Genomic DNA, 13,663 nt, shown 5'->3' on the forward strand with positions numbered 1-13,663 from the left:
GGGATAAGTTTTAGGGCCTTTTCTATTTTGATTTATGTAAATTATTATTTTTTTTGTAGTAAAAAGCAGAAACTTATTAATTGTTGTAGACTTTGTCATCCTAACCCTTCCCCTGCCAATAGGGGAAACTATAGTTAGCCTCCTTCTGATGTCCTTGTTTGTTTTGCTGATTACATTACACTTAGCACTCTGGGAAACTGCAAATCAGAGCTTAGATTAAATTTGAAAAATTTGTTTGAGATACTAGTATGGCTTGATGCTAATTATCTTACACTAAATTATTCCAAGTTCAGTTTTTTGATATTTTCGCATGTTTCTCAGATTTATCAGAAATTCATCAGCCAAATGGGATAATTCATAGATTGATCTAAAGATTTGTATGTTCGTTTTTTGGACACTCTTGTTGAGTGTTCCGCCATCTTTAACCTCTGATCAGAGTAATTATAATCTTCGCAATAAGAACAAGAGCTAAGAGCTCATATGGCACTTGTGACGAGGCAAGAAGAGCTAAGAGCCAAGAACTCATATGGTATGAGCTCTAACAAAATTCTAAGAATCAATAGATTGATTTAAAAGGAAAATCGGAGGCTTAATGCCGGTCAGGATTTGAAAAAGAGCTCTGAGTCACGATGTCCTTCTAAATATCAAAATTCATTAAGATCCGATCAGCCACTCGTAAGTTATAAATACCTAATTTTTTCTAATTTTTCCTCTCCCTTTAGACCCCAGATGGTCGAATCTGGGAAACGACTTTATCAAGTCAATTCGTGCAGCCCCCTGACACGCCTACCAATTTTCATCGCCCTAGCACGTCCAGAAGCACCAAACTCGCCAAATCACTGAACCCCTCCCCCCCAACTACCCAAAAGAGAGCGAATCCAGTAAGGTTACGTCATCAAGGACATCAAGTACGTATCAAGGACATTTGCTTATCCTATCCACCAAGCTTCATCCTGATTCCTCCACTCCAAGTTTTTTCCAAGATTTCCCCCTCCAACTCAGCCCAATGTCAAAAGATCTGGTCAAGATTTGAAATAAGAGCTCTGAGACATGAATTCCTTCTAAATATCAAATTTCACTCAGATCCGATCTCCTATTCGTAAGAAAAAAATACCGCAATTTTCACGTTTTCGAAGAATTCCGTTCCCCCCTCCAGCTCCCCCCAATTTCATAGGACCTGGTCGGAATTTAAAATTAGAGCTTTAAAGCACAAGATCCTCCTAAATATCAAATTTCATTAAGATCTGGTCACCCTTTCGTAAGTTACAAATACCTCAATTTTCAAAATTACCCCCCCCCCCAACCCCACCAGAGAGAGCAGGTCCGGTCCGGTTATGTCAGTCACGTATCTTAGACAGGTTTTTATTCTTTCCATCCAGTTTCATCCTGATCTCTCCGCTTTAAGTATTTTCTAAGATTTCCGCCCCCCCCCCCCAACTGTCCCCCCCAATGACGCTGGATCCGGTTGAGATTTAAAATAAGAGATTTGAGTTACTAGGTCCTTCTAAATATGAAGTTTTATGGAGATCCGATCACTCCTTCGTAAGTTAAAAATACGTCATTTTTTCTAATTTTCCAGAACTACCCCCCCCCCCCCCAATAGAGCAGATCCGCTCCAATTATGTAAATCACGTATCTAAGACTTATCCTTGTTTTTCCCAACAAGTTTCATCCCGATCCCTCCAATCTAAGGGTTTTCCATGATTTTAGGTTCCCCCACCCCAAACTCCCCCCAATGTCACCATATCCGGTCGGGAGTTAAAATAAGAGCTCTGAGACACGATATCCTTCTAAATATCAAATTTGATTGAGATCCAATCACCCGTTCGTAAGTTAAAAATACCTCATTTTTTCTAATTTTTCAGAATTAACGCCCCCCCCCCCAGATGGTGAAATCGGGAAAACGACTATTTCTAATTTAATCTGTTCTGGTCCCTGATACGCCTGCCAAATTTCGTCGTCCTAGCTTACCTGGAAGTGCCTAAAGTAGTAAAACCAGGACCGACAGACAGACAGACCGACAGAATTTGCGATTGCTATATGTCACTTGGTTAATACCAAGTGCCATAAAAATCATATTCAAGTTCCTTTTACTCCTTGTTTAAAGTCAGATTTTATTCTTTAATGGCGAGTCATATAGCATGGAATAAGTTGTCTGAATTAGCTCGAAGGTGCCACTCATTCAGTTTGTTCAAAAAAGAACGAAAGATTCTTTGACTTCTTCGAAGTTATTTTTATCGATTTATTTATTGTTCTTATATGTTTATTAGCATTTTATTGAAGTCTATTTAATTTACTTAATTAATTTAGTCTATTAAATCTATTTAGTTTTGTTTTCTATAATTTCTATTTAATTTATATTCTCTTTTCTTTTCCTTTTTGCTCTTCTCTCTGTCAGTAAGTGATTATTTTTAAAAATCTTTGTTTTTTCTTCTCTGAGTAAGTGACTCGTTTGTCTTCCCCCTTCTTTACAGACCAATGAGGCTTTGGGGGAACAGTAAAATGTAAGATTGTATGCATATTTCATAATGAATAAATCTTACCTCATCTTTGATTGGCTACACTACGGTATTACTCACCCTCTGCAGTCTGCGCACAACTAGCTACATTACTGGTCATAAGCATTCATAAGACCATCTTTCAAAGGCCAATTCATATTCTCCCTCTGTCTCCATCTAAAATTCCAAAGAATTAACAAAAGCTTGCATACATACCTTCCAAAAATTAGGTTGACAGCTAGAATTCTTCCATATCTGCCACATATTAATTGAATTTGCGCTTGAAATGTTTTCTTCTTTGAATCCCATTTGCTTCGCAAAATCAGTAGCCGATTCACCAACAAGGAAGGAATGTCTAGTATGCTCTAAAACCTTGCGAGCCACAGAGATGGCATTTTTAATTCGATGTAAGTTGGCCACAGCACCAACGTCATGAGTTGGCCTACAAAATTGTTAATGTTTCGAATAAAGCAGATCAATATCCAGCGGGTTCAGGCGGAAAAAATTTAGAAGACTAAATTAACCTTCTTAAACACTGCAGAGGTAAAATCATTAAGATGAGCTTAGCTCTGATAATCTTAAAAAGCCTATTCTCTTATTTCGCTTTGAAGTAACTAAGCTAAAGACTCAATTTGAAATACCATGATTTCTGACCATGGATTCTTTGACATTTTCTTCCACTTCTTTCTGTTCATTATTCACTCTGCTTTTTTCAATCCATTTAAAAAGCGTCCAAAGGTTCGTTCACAAAATTTTAAGGCCTGATTTCACATTTATTTATTTTTTTTCTCTCTCTCTTTAATTTCAATGAAAATTAACACCTTCCAAGTTAGGAATAACGAAAAATGGAGAATTAAAGCTCACCTCATAACTGAATGATTTACGCGAGAATTGAACTTTCAGTAACACATGAGGTTCATTTCGAAAAAATAGAATGTGAATACTAAAAACAACTAGGAATAATCTAAAGACATTATCCCATTTGGAAGTAAACATTAAGAGCCTCAAGGTTACAAAAAGAATACATACGGGAAATTGATGTCCCGTTAGATGTCTTCAACATCTAACGTATAGTTCTCCGAGAATTATATAGGAATAGTTCTCAACTACATTGAATACATCCATTATTTTAAAAGTTAAAAAGCAGACATGTTATTGCTAATTCATCCCCAAAGGTGTCTTTCTTCTGATTGATCCATCCTATCCCTAATTTCAAGTATGGGGAATTAAGCTTTAGGTGATAAATTAGAAAGAAATTTTGATTGTCACTAACACGTGCCCAACTTTCCACTTTGAGGAATAAAATTCGAGTGTTTGAAAGCAAAACAATTTATTATGCTCTGAAGAGACATTAAATTCTAAAAAGTTTTGCTTATGCAAGTAAACAGCGAAGTTTTAAGCTAAAACGGACATAAATGATTGCTTCGCAGATTACGCAAGATACGTCTGAAGAATTAGCTTAAATTGACTGGCTCGTGATACTGTCCATATCTGTAGAATTCTAAGAACTATAGCTACACTGAAAACGCAAAACTAACCTAAAAAAGATTACTCTCTTAGGATTTGAAAATTCCATGATGAGTAGCCTGCAGAAAAAAAAAACTAATTTATGAGACTCTCAATAGCCTTTCACCAACCATCACATCGATCACTTTTAGTACATAATTATAATTCTCCGAACACAAGCAAGCTCAATTTTCAGTAAAGCGTTAGTTTTTAGACTCCACAGATATTGGAAAAAATCAGAAGTGAGTTTATTTAGGCTAGTTTTGTAGATATGCCATGCATACTCTGCGAAGCAATAATTTTAGTCATTTAAAACTAAAAATTCGGTCTTTACTTCCGTAAGTTAAATTTTGCTTGTTTTATTATTTTTTAAGCATACGCAATAAAACTTACAAAAGATCTTTTTTTAATTTAAGCGATGAAACTAAAGCAGTCAATATGATTTTTTATTAAAATGCATCATTATTTAGAAGTTTTAATTCTTACCTTCTTTAAACTTTCCAACAAGAAATTTGCAAATTTGTCAAATAACTAAAGAGTCTAAAGGGTATTTTATCACCGGTTCCTTGAGGTGTTTAAATAAATAAATCTAACAATTTCATGAAATATCTAAAGACATTTTTTCATCAGGTTACTCTTTTTCAAAACGTGACTTTTAGTTATTTGCTTAATGATGAGGCTGGGATGGATAATGTATAAGAGATGAGTATGTAAACCTCCAGTTAAGGATTTTCAACCATGGATATTATAATGGTAGCCTACCCATATCATGCTTCCCAGCATTTCCCCTCCAGAAGGTCCCAAGTAACATTTCGTGATGAGCTATTACGACGAGCTTATGAAAGACACATAGAGAGAGGCAATGCCTTTTAAATGAGCCATTAAACATCTCTCTGCAACCTTGTAGTAACCTGCAAGCCCTGGCAGGAAAACAAATAATGAGATGTGTGCTAAACATGCAAAAAAGTTATTTTTCCTCTTTTTCAAGATGGAGAGGGAGAGCTCAAAACTTTCAGTGGAGAGTTTTAGCACGCAAACTTCGATTAGCTATCTTAGAATTTCAATTCCTCTGCAGTTTGACCCTCTTTGGACTAAAATTAATGTTTTGTGGCAGAATGGCAAAAAACTTTTCCTGTGGCAATAATATTTATAGTCACTGCAGCATTTATGTCTTTATCAGTTTACGATTTGTAAATAACAAGAAAACTCCGTAGAATTACCGTTATACTATTAGGCTGTAGAACCTATTGCACACTGTAGAACCTATTAGGCTGTATACTATTGCACATTGTAGAACCATTTTCAAACAGTTCGTGGTAACGAACTGTAGTAAGGAGCGACCCGGCTCCTTAGTACCCAAAACTCTAAAAAAATGGAATTTTGATACCAATATCTATATCAAAAGAATCGCATTTTAATGCTGATTTTAAATATATAAATTTCATCAAGTTTAGTCTTACCCATCAAAAGTTACGAGCCTGAGAAAATTTGCGCTATTTTAGAAAATAGGGGGAAACACCCCCTAAAAGTCATAGAATCTTAACTAAAATCACACCATCAGATTCAGCGTATCAGAGAACGCTATTGTAGAAGTTTCAAGCTCCTATCTACAAAAATGTGGAATTTTGTATTTTTTGCCAGACGGCAGATCACGGATGCGTGTTTATTTGTTTGTTTTTGTTGTTTTTTTTTCCCAGGGGTGATCGTATCGACTCGGTTGTCCTAGGATGTTGCGAGAGGGCTCATTCCAACGGAAATGAAAAGTTCTAGTGCCCTTTTTAAGTGACCATAAAAATTGGAGGGCACCTAGGCTCCCTCCCACGCTAATTATTTTCCCAAAGTCAACGGATCAAAATTCTGAGATAGCCATTTTATTCAGCATAGTCGAAAAACCTTATAACCATGTCTTTGGGGACGACTTACTCCCCCACAGTCCCCGTGGGAGGGGCTACAAGTTACAAACTTTGACCAGTGCTTACATATAATAATGGTTATTGGGAAGTGTACAGGCGTTTTCAGGATGATTTTCGGTTGGGGGGAGGGGTTGAGAAGAGGGGGATAGGGAACTTTCCATCGAGGAATTTGTCATGGGGGAAGAAAATTTCCATGAAGGGAGCGCAGGATTTACTAGCATTACTTAAAGAAAATGAAAAATAAATATGAAAAAGTTTTTTTCAGCTGGAAGTAAGGAGCAGCATTAAAACTTAAAATGAACAGAAATTATTACCCATATGAGGGGCTCACCTCCTCCTAATCCCTCCCTCTTTATGCTAAAGTATTTTTAGTAAATTCAACTATTTATTCTACGGCTTTTGTGATTCAGGGGTCATTCTTAATGAATTGAGACAAAACTTAAGCCTTAATGTAAAGAGCGAGGTAATGACGAGGGGGAGACCCCCCTCATATCTATATATATAAAAATAAATTGTATGTGTGTGTGTGTGTGTGTCGAGTGACGTCATGTTTGTGTGTCGACTGACGTCATGTTTGTTGATTGACGAAATTACACACGGGGACATCGGGACATCTATATATATAAAAATAAGTTGTCCGTGTGTGTGTCGAGTGACGTCATGTTTGTGTGTCGACTGACGTCATGTTTGTTGATTGACGAAATTACACACCGGGACATCGGGACACAAATGACGACCGGGACATAGGAAATATAAATGACGACCGGGACACTCAAAGAGAAAGCGACCGGGACACAAGGAATGTTCGATTAGCAATCACCATCAACAAAGCACCGGGACACAAATGACGACCGGGACACAGGGAATATAAATGACGACCAGGACACTCAAAGAGAAATTACAGACCGGGACAACGGAACACAAATGACGACCGGGACAAAAATGACGACCGGGACACCGGGACACAGGGAATATAAATGACGACCGCGCGCCACCCCAACAGCTAGTATGTAATAAGAACATGAGAACACAAAAGTTCTTTACGTAAGCTAATTTATAAGTTACATATATCTTTTACTAATAAAAAGATTCGTAAAAAATTAGTTCTAGTTGCCTTTTTAATTAACCGAAAATCGGAGGGCAACTAGGCTTCCTCCCCCGCTTTTTTTTCTCAAAATCATTCGATCAAAATTATGAGAAAACCAATTAGCAAAAAAAAAATAAGCAAATTTTGTTTTAATTATTCCTCTGAGGAGAGCCAAAATCAAAACATGCATTGAATCAAAAACGTTCAGAAATTAAATAAAAAAAAACAAGTTTTTTTAACTGAAAGTAAGGAGCGACATTAAAACTTAAAACGAACAGAAATTACTTCGTATATGAAAGGAGCTGCTTCCTCATCAACGCCCCGCTCTTTACGCTAAAGTTTTTTACTGTTTTAAAAAGAAGAGTTGAGAGAAAGAGTCAAACTTTAGCGTAAAGAGCGGGGCGTTGATGAGGAAGCAGCTCCTTTCATATACAAAATAATTTCTGTTCGTTTTAAGTTTTAATGTCGCTCCTTACTTTCGGTTAAAAAAAAATTGTTTTTTTTTTATTTTCAAGATAAGGGGCGAGGCTGGAAACCTGTTATTAAGGATTTCAGATCATGGCTCAAGTCGATTGGATAGCTTGGAATTGGCACTTCTTAGCATTCTGGGCCTCTTTAGCCAAAATGATGTTTTGCGGGCAAAATTGGAAGAAAACCCACTTTTCAGAGGCACGATCTCTTTTTTCAGAAGCAAAGCCCTAGCACTGCCAGTGGTACAGAACCATCAGCCTCCAACGCACTACTTTCTTCCCAGAGCCACTCATATTGAAGAGGTGATCACAAAGACTACAAAGGGAACACGTTCGATTGGAAAATTAAAGTTCTAGTACCTTTTCTAAAAGTCAAAAGTCACTGGAAGGCAACCAGACCGCCTCAATTGCCTTTTCTCTGCTTGCCCCCCCCCTCCGTAGCCTTCAAAAGCTATAAAAACAAAATTTTGAGATAGGAATCTATTTAAATAGTCAGAAGGTCGAAAATAATGCCGTCGAGGACGACCTAGCCCCCGGGGTATCCTGAGCAAGAGCCAAATAATGTAAATTGGTAATTGTTCAGACATATTTTATAATGGAAATGGTGACTTGTGCAATATTTCAAGAAAGGCTAAGGTCATTAAGCGGAAAATGTCAGGGAATAGCGAGTGGATTGTTGAATTCAACTAAAGGACACTATACACATCCAAATTGTTAGAGAGGATAACTACTATATCTCAGAAATGGCTAGAGTATAAGCAAAAATTTTAGGGAATTTTGTGGGGATGTTGAGCTAGTTAAAATAATGTTGTGTACATCCGAATTGTGAAAAGGGCGTACCTGCAACGTCTCATGACCGAACAAGTGCATTACGTTGGAACTGTCAGGAAATGCTGAAAGGGATGTTAAAAATAGCTAAGTTGAATACTTCAGGTAATATTGAGGAAGGTTTTGTTGTGGAATTTGAGAAATACTGAGGGGGTTTTTGACCTAAATCAAAAGTTGCGATGTGCATCAAAGTTGTCGAAAGGGCGTATCTGCAAGATCTCAGTAACGGCTAATGGTATTAAGTTGAAGCCTTCAGGGAACACTGATCAGGTACACTTCCAGGATTTGCTTAATAATAATTAGGGAATAAATCAAAATAAATTATGCTACTCCAGGTTATCTAGAGGGCATATCTGCAACATCTCAGGAAGAGGTAAGGGTACTAAGTTGAACCTTTCATGGAATGTTGAACGAAATCTGACGACACTGCGTCATGGACTGCGACACTGCTTCTATGCGTCAAAATAGCATATCTGCAATATCTAAGAAAAGCTAAGGGTGTTAAGTTAAAACTTTCATGGAAATTTCAGGGGGAGTTTGAACTAAATTTAAAAGACACTATGTACGCAAGGAACAGCGAAAGGCTTTAAGTTGAAACGTTCAAGGAATGCAGGAGGAATGTAGAACTAGTCAAAAGACACAGTGTGTTCAGATTTTCATAAGGGCTTAATACGCAATAACTCGGAAATGGCTAAGGGTATTAAGTTGAAATTTTTAGGGAATGTTGAGGACATTGTTGATCTAAACTGAAGGGCAATATCCATAACCAGGTTGTCCAAAGAGTGTATCTGCAATGTATCAGGTATAGCTAAGGGTATTAAGTTAAAACTTTCATTGAAGTGGATGTTGAACTAAATCAAAAAACACTACGTGCATCCAGGTTTTCAAAAGGGGTATACGCAATATCTCAGAAATAGTTAAGGATATTAATTTGAAAGCTTTCAGAAAATACTGAAGGGATGCTGTACTAAATCGAAATAGGAGTCTCTCGAACCATTGTTGTCTACTAAGGCAATGGGTTGGGCAACAACATAAATGATAGAATGATAGAATGAGGGTAGGCCGTGATGGCACTTGTAAGTATAGATTGCCTTACGGCGGCCGAACAATCCGTTAATTTCTAGATGACCAAATGCATCATGCATTTCTTTTATAGGTTTAACGTGCTTAAAAGGAGGTGAGGTAATGGACCCTTGTGGCCTGAATCTCAATCCGTGAGTCAACCTCATGTAATGTAAAAGGTTAGGGGCTTGAGGAATGGTATCATGGTTGCAGCAATGGCTGCAGTCTGGCAAAAGTGAACAGGGGCCATAGTAACTTAAAGACAGAAACACTGGTCAGTAGCACTGGTTTGTAGCCGTCTCGAGAGGAGCATTTCTCAGTAAGTGCTGAATCAGAAATAACAACTAATATTAAAATTGAGCTGAATAATAACTTTTAATACGAAAACAAATTTTCGAGATTTTCCAAAAAGAGCCTGAAGCGTCTCAAAAACGGCGCCCTATCAAAATAAAAGTATACTATTCGAACTTTCAACCCTGGTTAAAACAAAAGAATGAAAAAAGGAACAAAGCAACTCTGCTTTGTTATTGCTATTTTTGGGGAAAAGGTCGAACAACCCTGGTTGAAACAAAAGAATGAGAAAATAAACAAAGCAATTTCTTTTTGGTATTGTTATTTTTTGGAAAAAAATCGAATAACCCTGGTTGAAACAAAGGAATGAGAAAAGAAACAAAGCAATTCCGCTTTAGTATTGCTGTTTTTTGGAAAAAAGTCAAATAACCCTGTTTGAAACAAAGAACAAGAAAAGAAACAAAGCAATTCCGCTTTCATATTGCTAGTTTTGGAAAAACGTTGACCAACCCTACTTGAAACAAAAGGATGAGAAAGAAAACAAAGCAATTCCGTTCTGGTATTGCTATTTTTGGAAAAAAGAAGAGCAACACTGGTTGAAACAAAAGAATGAGAAAGGAAACAAAGCAATTCCGCTTTGGAATCAATTCTTGACCTTAGGGTTTGGCATGACTCCTAGTGCACATGCAGGGGGTTCCTCATTTGACTAGCATCTAGAAAAAATGCTTTACAGAAAAATGTCTTGAAAAGCGTAGAACATAATAACATCATTGACTTGTTGGTTGGGTTGACTAACATGTCACCCATTAATCGTAGAAAACCTAAGGTCTCGCATTCACTACATCCCCCCAAATATTTCTGAAATCATCGGAAACTGCTTAGCAACCATGTGTAATCATTGCACAATGTCTTCCGGAATATCACCAAGAAAGGTAGAATCACCTTGTCCAGGTTTGTACAGAATCCATTGATCCTCAACAATGCCTTGGTTAAAACTCTTTTTGCAATTATGATTTGATTACATCCTCGTTTGGATTTTCATATGTAAACAATGACATATCCTATGATGTATAATCATATATGATCATAACAATTGATACCCCACTACTGAGGTTTTAGGCTCCTATATACAAAAAGTTGGAATTTTGCTTTTTTGCCAGAAGAAAAAAATACAAAAGATCACGGATGCGTGCTTATTTGTTTTTTTTTTCCAAGGGATAGGCCTAATCATAATCAAACAAGCGATCATAGAAGATCGGGAGAGGGCCCATTTGATCGGGAATCAAATGGGAAGTTCTAGTGCCCTTTTTAAGTGACCAAAAATATTGGAGGAAGCTAGCCCCCCGCTCATTTTCACAAAAGTCACCCAACCAAAACTTTGATATAACTATTTTTTCAGAATAGTCTAAATCTAATAACTATGTTTCTGAACATGACTTAACCCCCACAGTCCCCGGGGGAACGACTGCAAGTTATAAACTTTGCCCATTGTTTGCATATAGCATTGGTTATTGGGAAATATACAGACGTTTTCAAGAAGGATTTTTCTGATTTAGGGAGAGGGTTTACGTTCTATGATCTTATCATGGAGGAATTTTTCATGGGGGAAGGAAATTTTTCGTCCACGGGAAATTTCTCTACTGAAAGTAAGGAGTAACATTAAAACTTAAAACGAAATAAAAAATAAAACAAAAAATTAAAACCAATCAAATATATGAGGGGTTACCCCCCCCCCGTCAATATCTCTCTCTTTACGCTCTAGTTCTTTTAGTACCTTTAAAAGAGCTTTTTATTCTAACTAAACTATCTTTGCGATTCAGAAGTAACTCTTAAAGAATTGGGACAAAGTTCGAACTTAACCGCAAAGACCGAGCTATTGAGGAGGGGGATACACCCCTGATATACGTAATGATTTTTGTTCGTTTAAAGTTGCTCCTTACTTTCAGTTAAAAAAAAAAACTTGTTTGTTTTTATTTAATCCACTCAAAAAGTGTTATAATAAAATTTCCACTAGTTTGAAGACCAAAAAGTACTAAATGCACGACTATTCCTGAGCTACGAAGATTGTCACATCATAAGGTCCACCACAAGATAGAAAGACGTGATTGGAGCTCGATAGAGATATGGAGGCGTATTTTTCAAAACAGTTTTTTTGTTTCTCTGGCACATTTTGGAAAATGTCATTTAACACCTATCGTATTTCCACCGTCGAAATGTTGATCTGATAAAAGAACCAGATATAAAAAAAACTAATTAGATATCAAAAGACCTAATTTTATATTCATTTGCAGGATCAATGAGAGTAAGATATAGTTGCATTAAAATGTACTCAATGGGTCATCTACTCCCCCCCCCTCCGCCCAAAAGATGAACCACAATTCCTTCTTCATAATAGCTGATGCGCACATACTTTATCATTGCATATAACTTATCAGTGCATATAATTTTATGAAATACAAGCTGTTCAGGTTGCGCTTCCTGCCACCCCAACACCTAGTTGGTGGGGGCACTTCGCCCCCCCCAAAGCCCCCCCGCACGCGTAAGTCGTTACGCGCCATATTAGTTACGCGCCATTGTAGTTGTGTCCCTGTGTCCCACCTGTGAATATAGATATATGCAACATATATATATATATATATATATATATATATATATATACTAATATATATATATATATATATATATGTTTTTAACTACGTAAAACTTGCGAATATACAACATTCATCGCTGTCCCATTGTCTGTGCATATAAATAGATTGTCAGGTTTACCGACTCTTGAACATGCAATATATAATTGTCCATGGAAAAAACAATCCGTATTCAGATCTATACCTCATTATTCTAATGATTGCCCTTGAGCTTTGTTGATGGTGATTGCTAATCGAACATTCCCTGTGTCCCCGTCGTCATTTATATATCCCCCATGTGCCCCCCGGCGTCCCCGTTGTAGTTTTGTCCCTGTGTCCCGGTCGTCATTTATATTCCCTGTGTCCCGGTCGTCATTTGTGTCCCGGTGTCCCAGTCTGTAATTTCTCTTTGAGTGTCCCAGTTGTTATTTATATTCCCTGTGTCCCGGTCGTCATTTATGTCCCGGTCTGTAATTTCTCTTTGAATGTCCCGGTCGTCCTTTATATTCCCTGTGTCCCGGTCGTCATTTGTGTCCCGGACACGACGGCATATTGCTCAATCCTTATAATGACGTCAGTCGACAAACATGCATGACGTCAGTCATCACACATCACACAAACAACTTATTTTTATATATATGTAGATGAAGCAAATTAATTTATTTAAATGAAACTTTAGAATAAATGTCAGAAACATTTTTCTGCAATGAGAAGGGATGTATCACCCTGTAGAGCCCTTATTCAGGCTAAGCCTAAACGAAAGGAGATAGGATATTAATCCTCCCACCATATCCCTTACTATATTTACCTGAAGCCTCATAGATTTAGACAATTTTTGCATTAAATGCGCTCTTTTAGGCATCCGGCAATGCTGGTCAGAAGTATGAGAAAATTCGTTAAGAGCCTTAAGTTTTGCTTTTGCAAATGACGTCATCTGCTATGTTAGTACATCATATAAGCCTTTCTTATGACATCATATAAGCTTTTTCTTATACAATGTCATGCATGGCATAAATAATATTGTTGAGTTGATAAGATGTGAAAATCGAAAATCTGGACCATCAGTTGCGACAACACTAATACGGACAGCTAATGCAAAGGTCATTGCTAAATTGACTGAAGTAATCAAGATCCAAAGAAGTGTCAAAAATGAAAATGAAGAGCAAAGATACAGGGGCTTAGAAGACATTCAAAAACGACAATTACAGCTTGTCGAAAATGAAATGAAGAGCAAAGAAACACGCGGTTAGAAGACATGCAACATCGAGCAAGTAAGCGAGTCAAAAATGAAAACGAAGGGCAAATACACACGCGGTTATAAACAGCGGCGGCATGTCAAAAACGAAAATGAATATCAGGCACACGCGGTTAGAAGACATAC

General features: G+C 37.2%; 1 protein-coding gene across 4 annotated transcripts in view; it reads right to left on the reverse strand.

Moving 5' to 3' along the window:
- Positions 1-13,663, reverse strand: part of LOC136039859 (N(4)-(Beta-N-acetylglucosaminyl)-L-asparaginase-like) — a 145,660-nt gene that overhangs the window by 103,881 nt on the left and 28,116 nt on the right. For all 4 annotated transcript variants that reach the window (XM_065723798.1, XM_065723797.1, XM_065723800.1 and 1 more), the window contains exon 3: positions 2,715-2,940. In XM_065723798.1, the coding sequence (XP_065579870.1) occupies positions 2,715-2,940 (226 nt within the window). The remainder of the gene's footprint in view (positions 1-2,714; positions 2,941-13,663) is intronic.

The sequence above is a fragment of the Artemia franciscana genome, chromosome 20 (assembly GCF_032884065.1).
Source record: "Artemia franciscana chromosome 20, ASM3288406v1, whole genome shotgun sequence".
Taxonomy (NCBI): Eukaryota; Metazoa; Arthropoda; class Branchiopoda; order Anostraca; family Artemiidae; genus Artemia; species Artemia franciscana.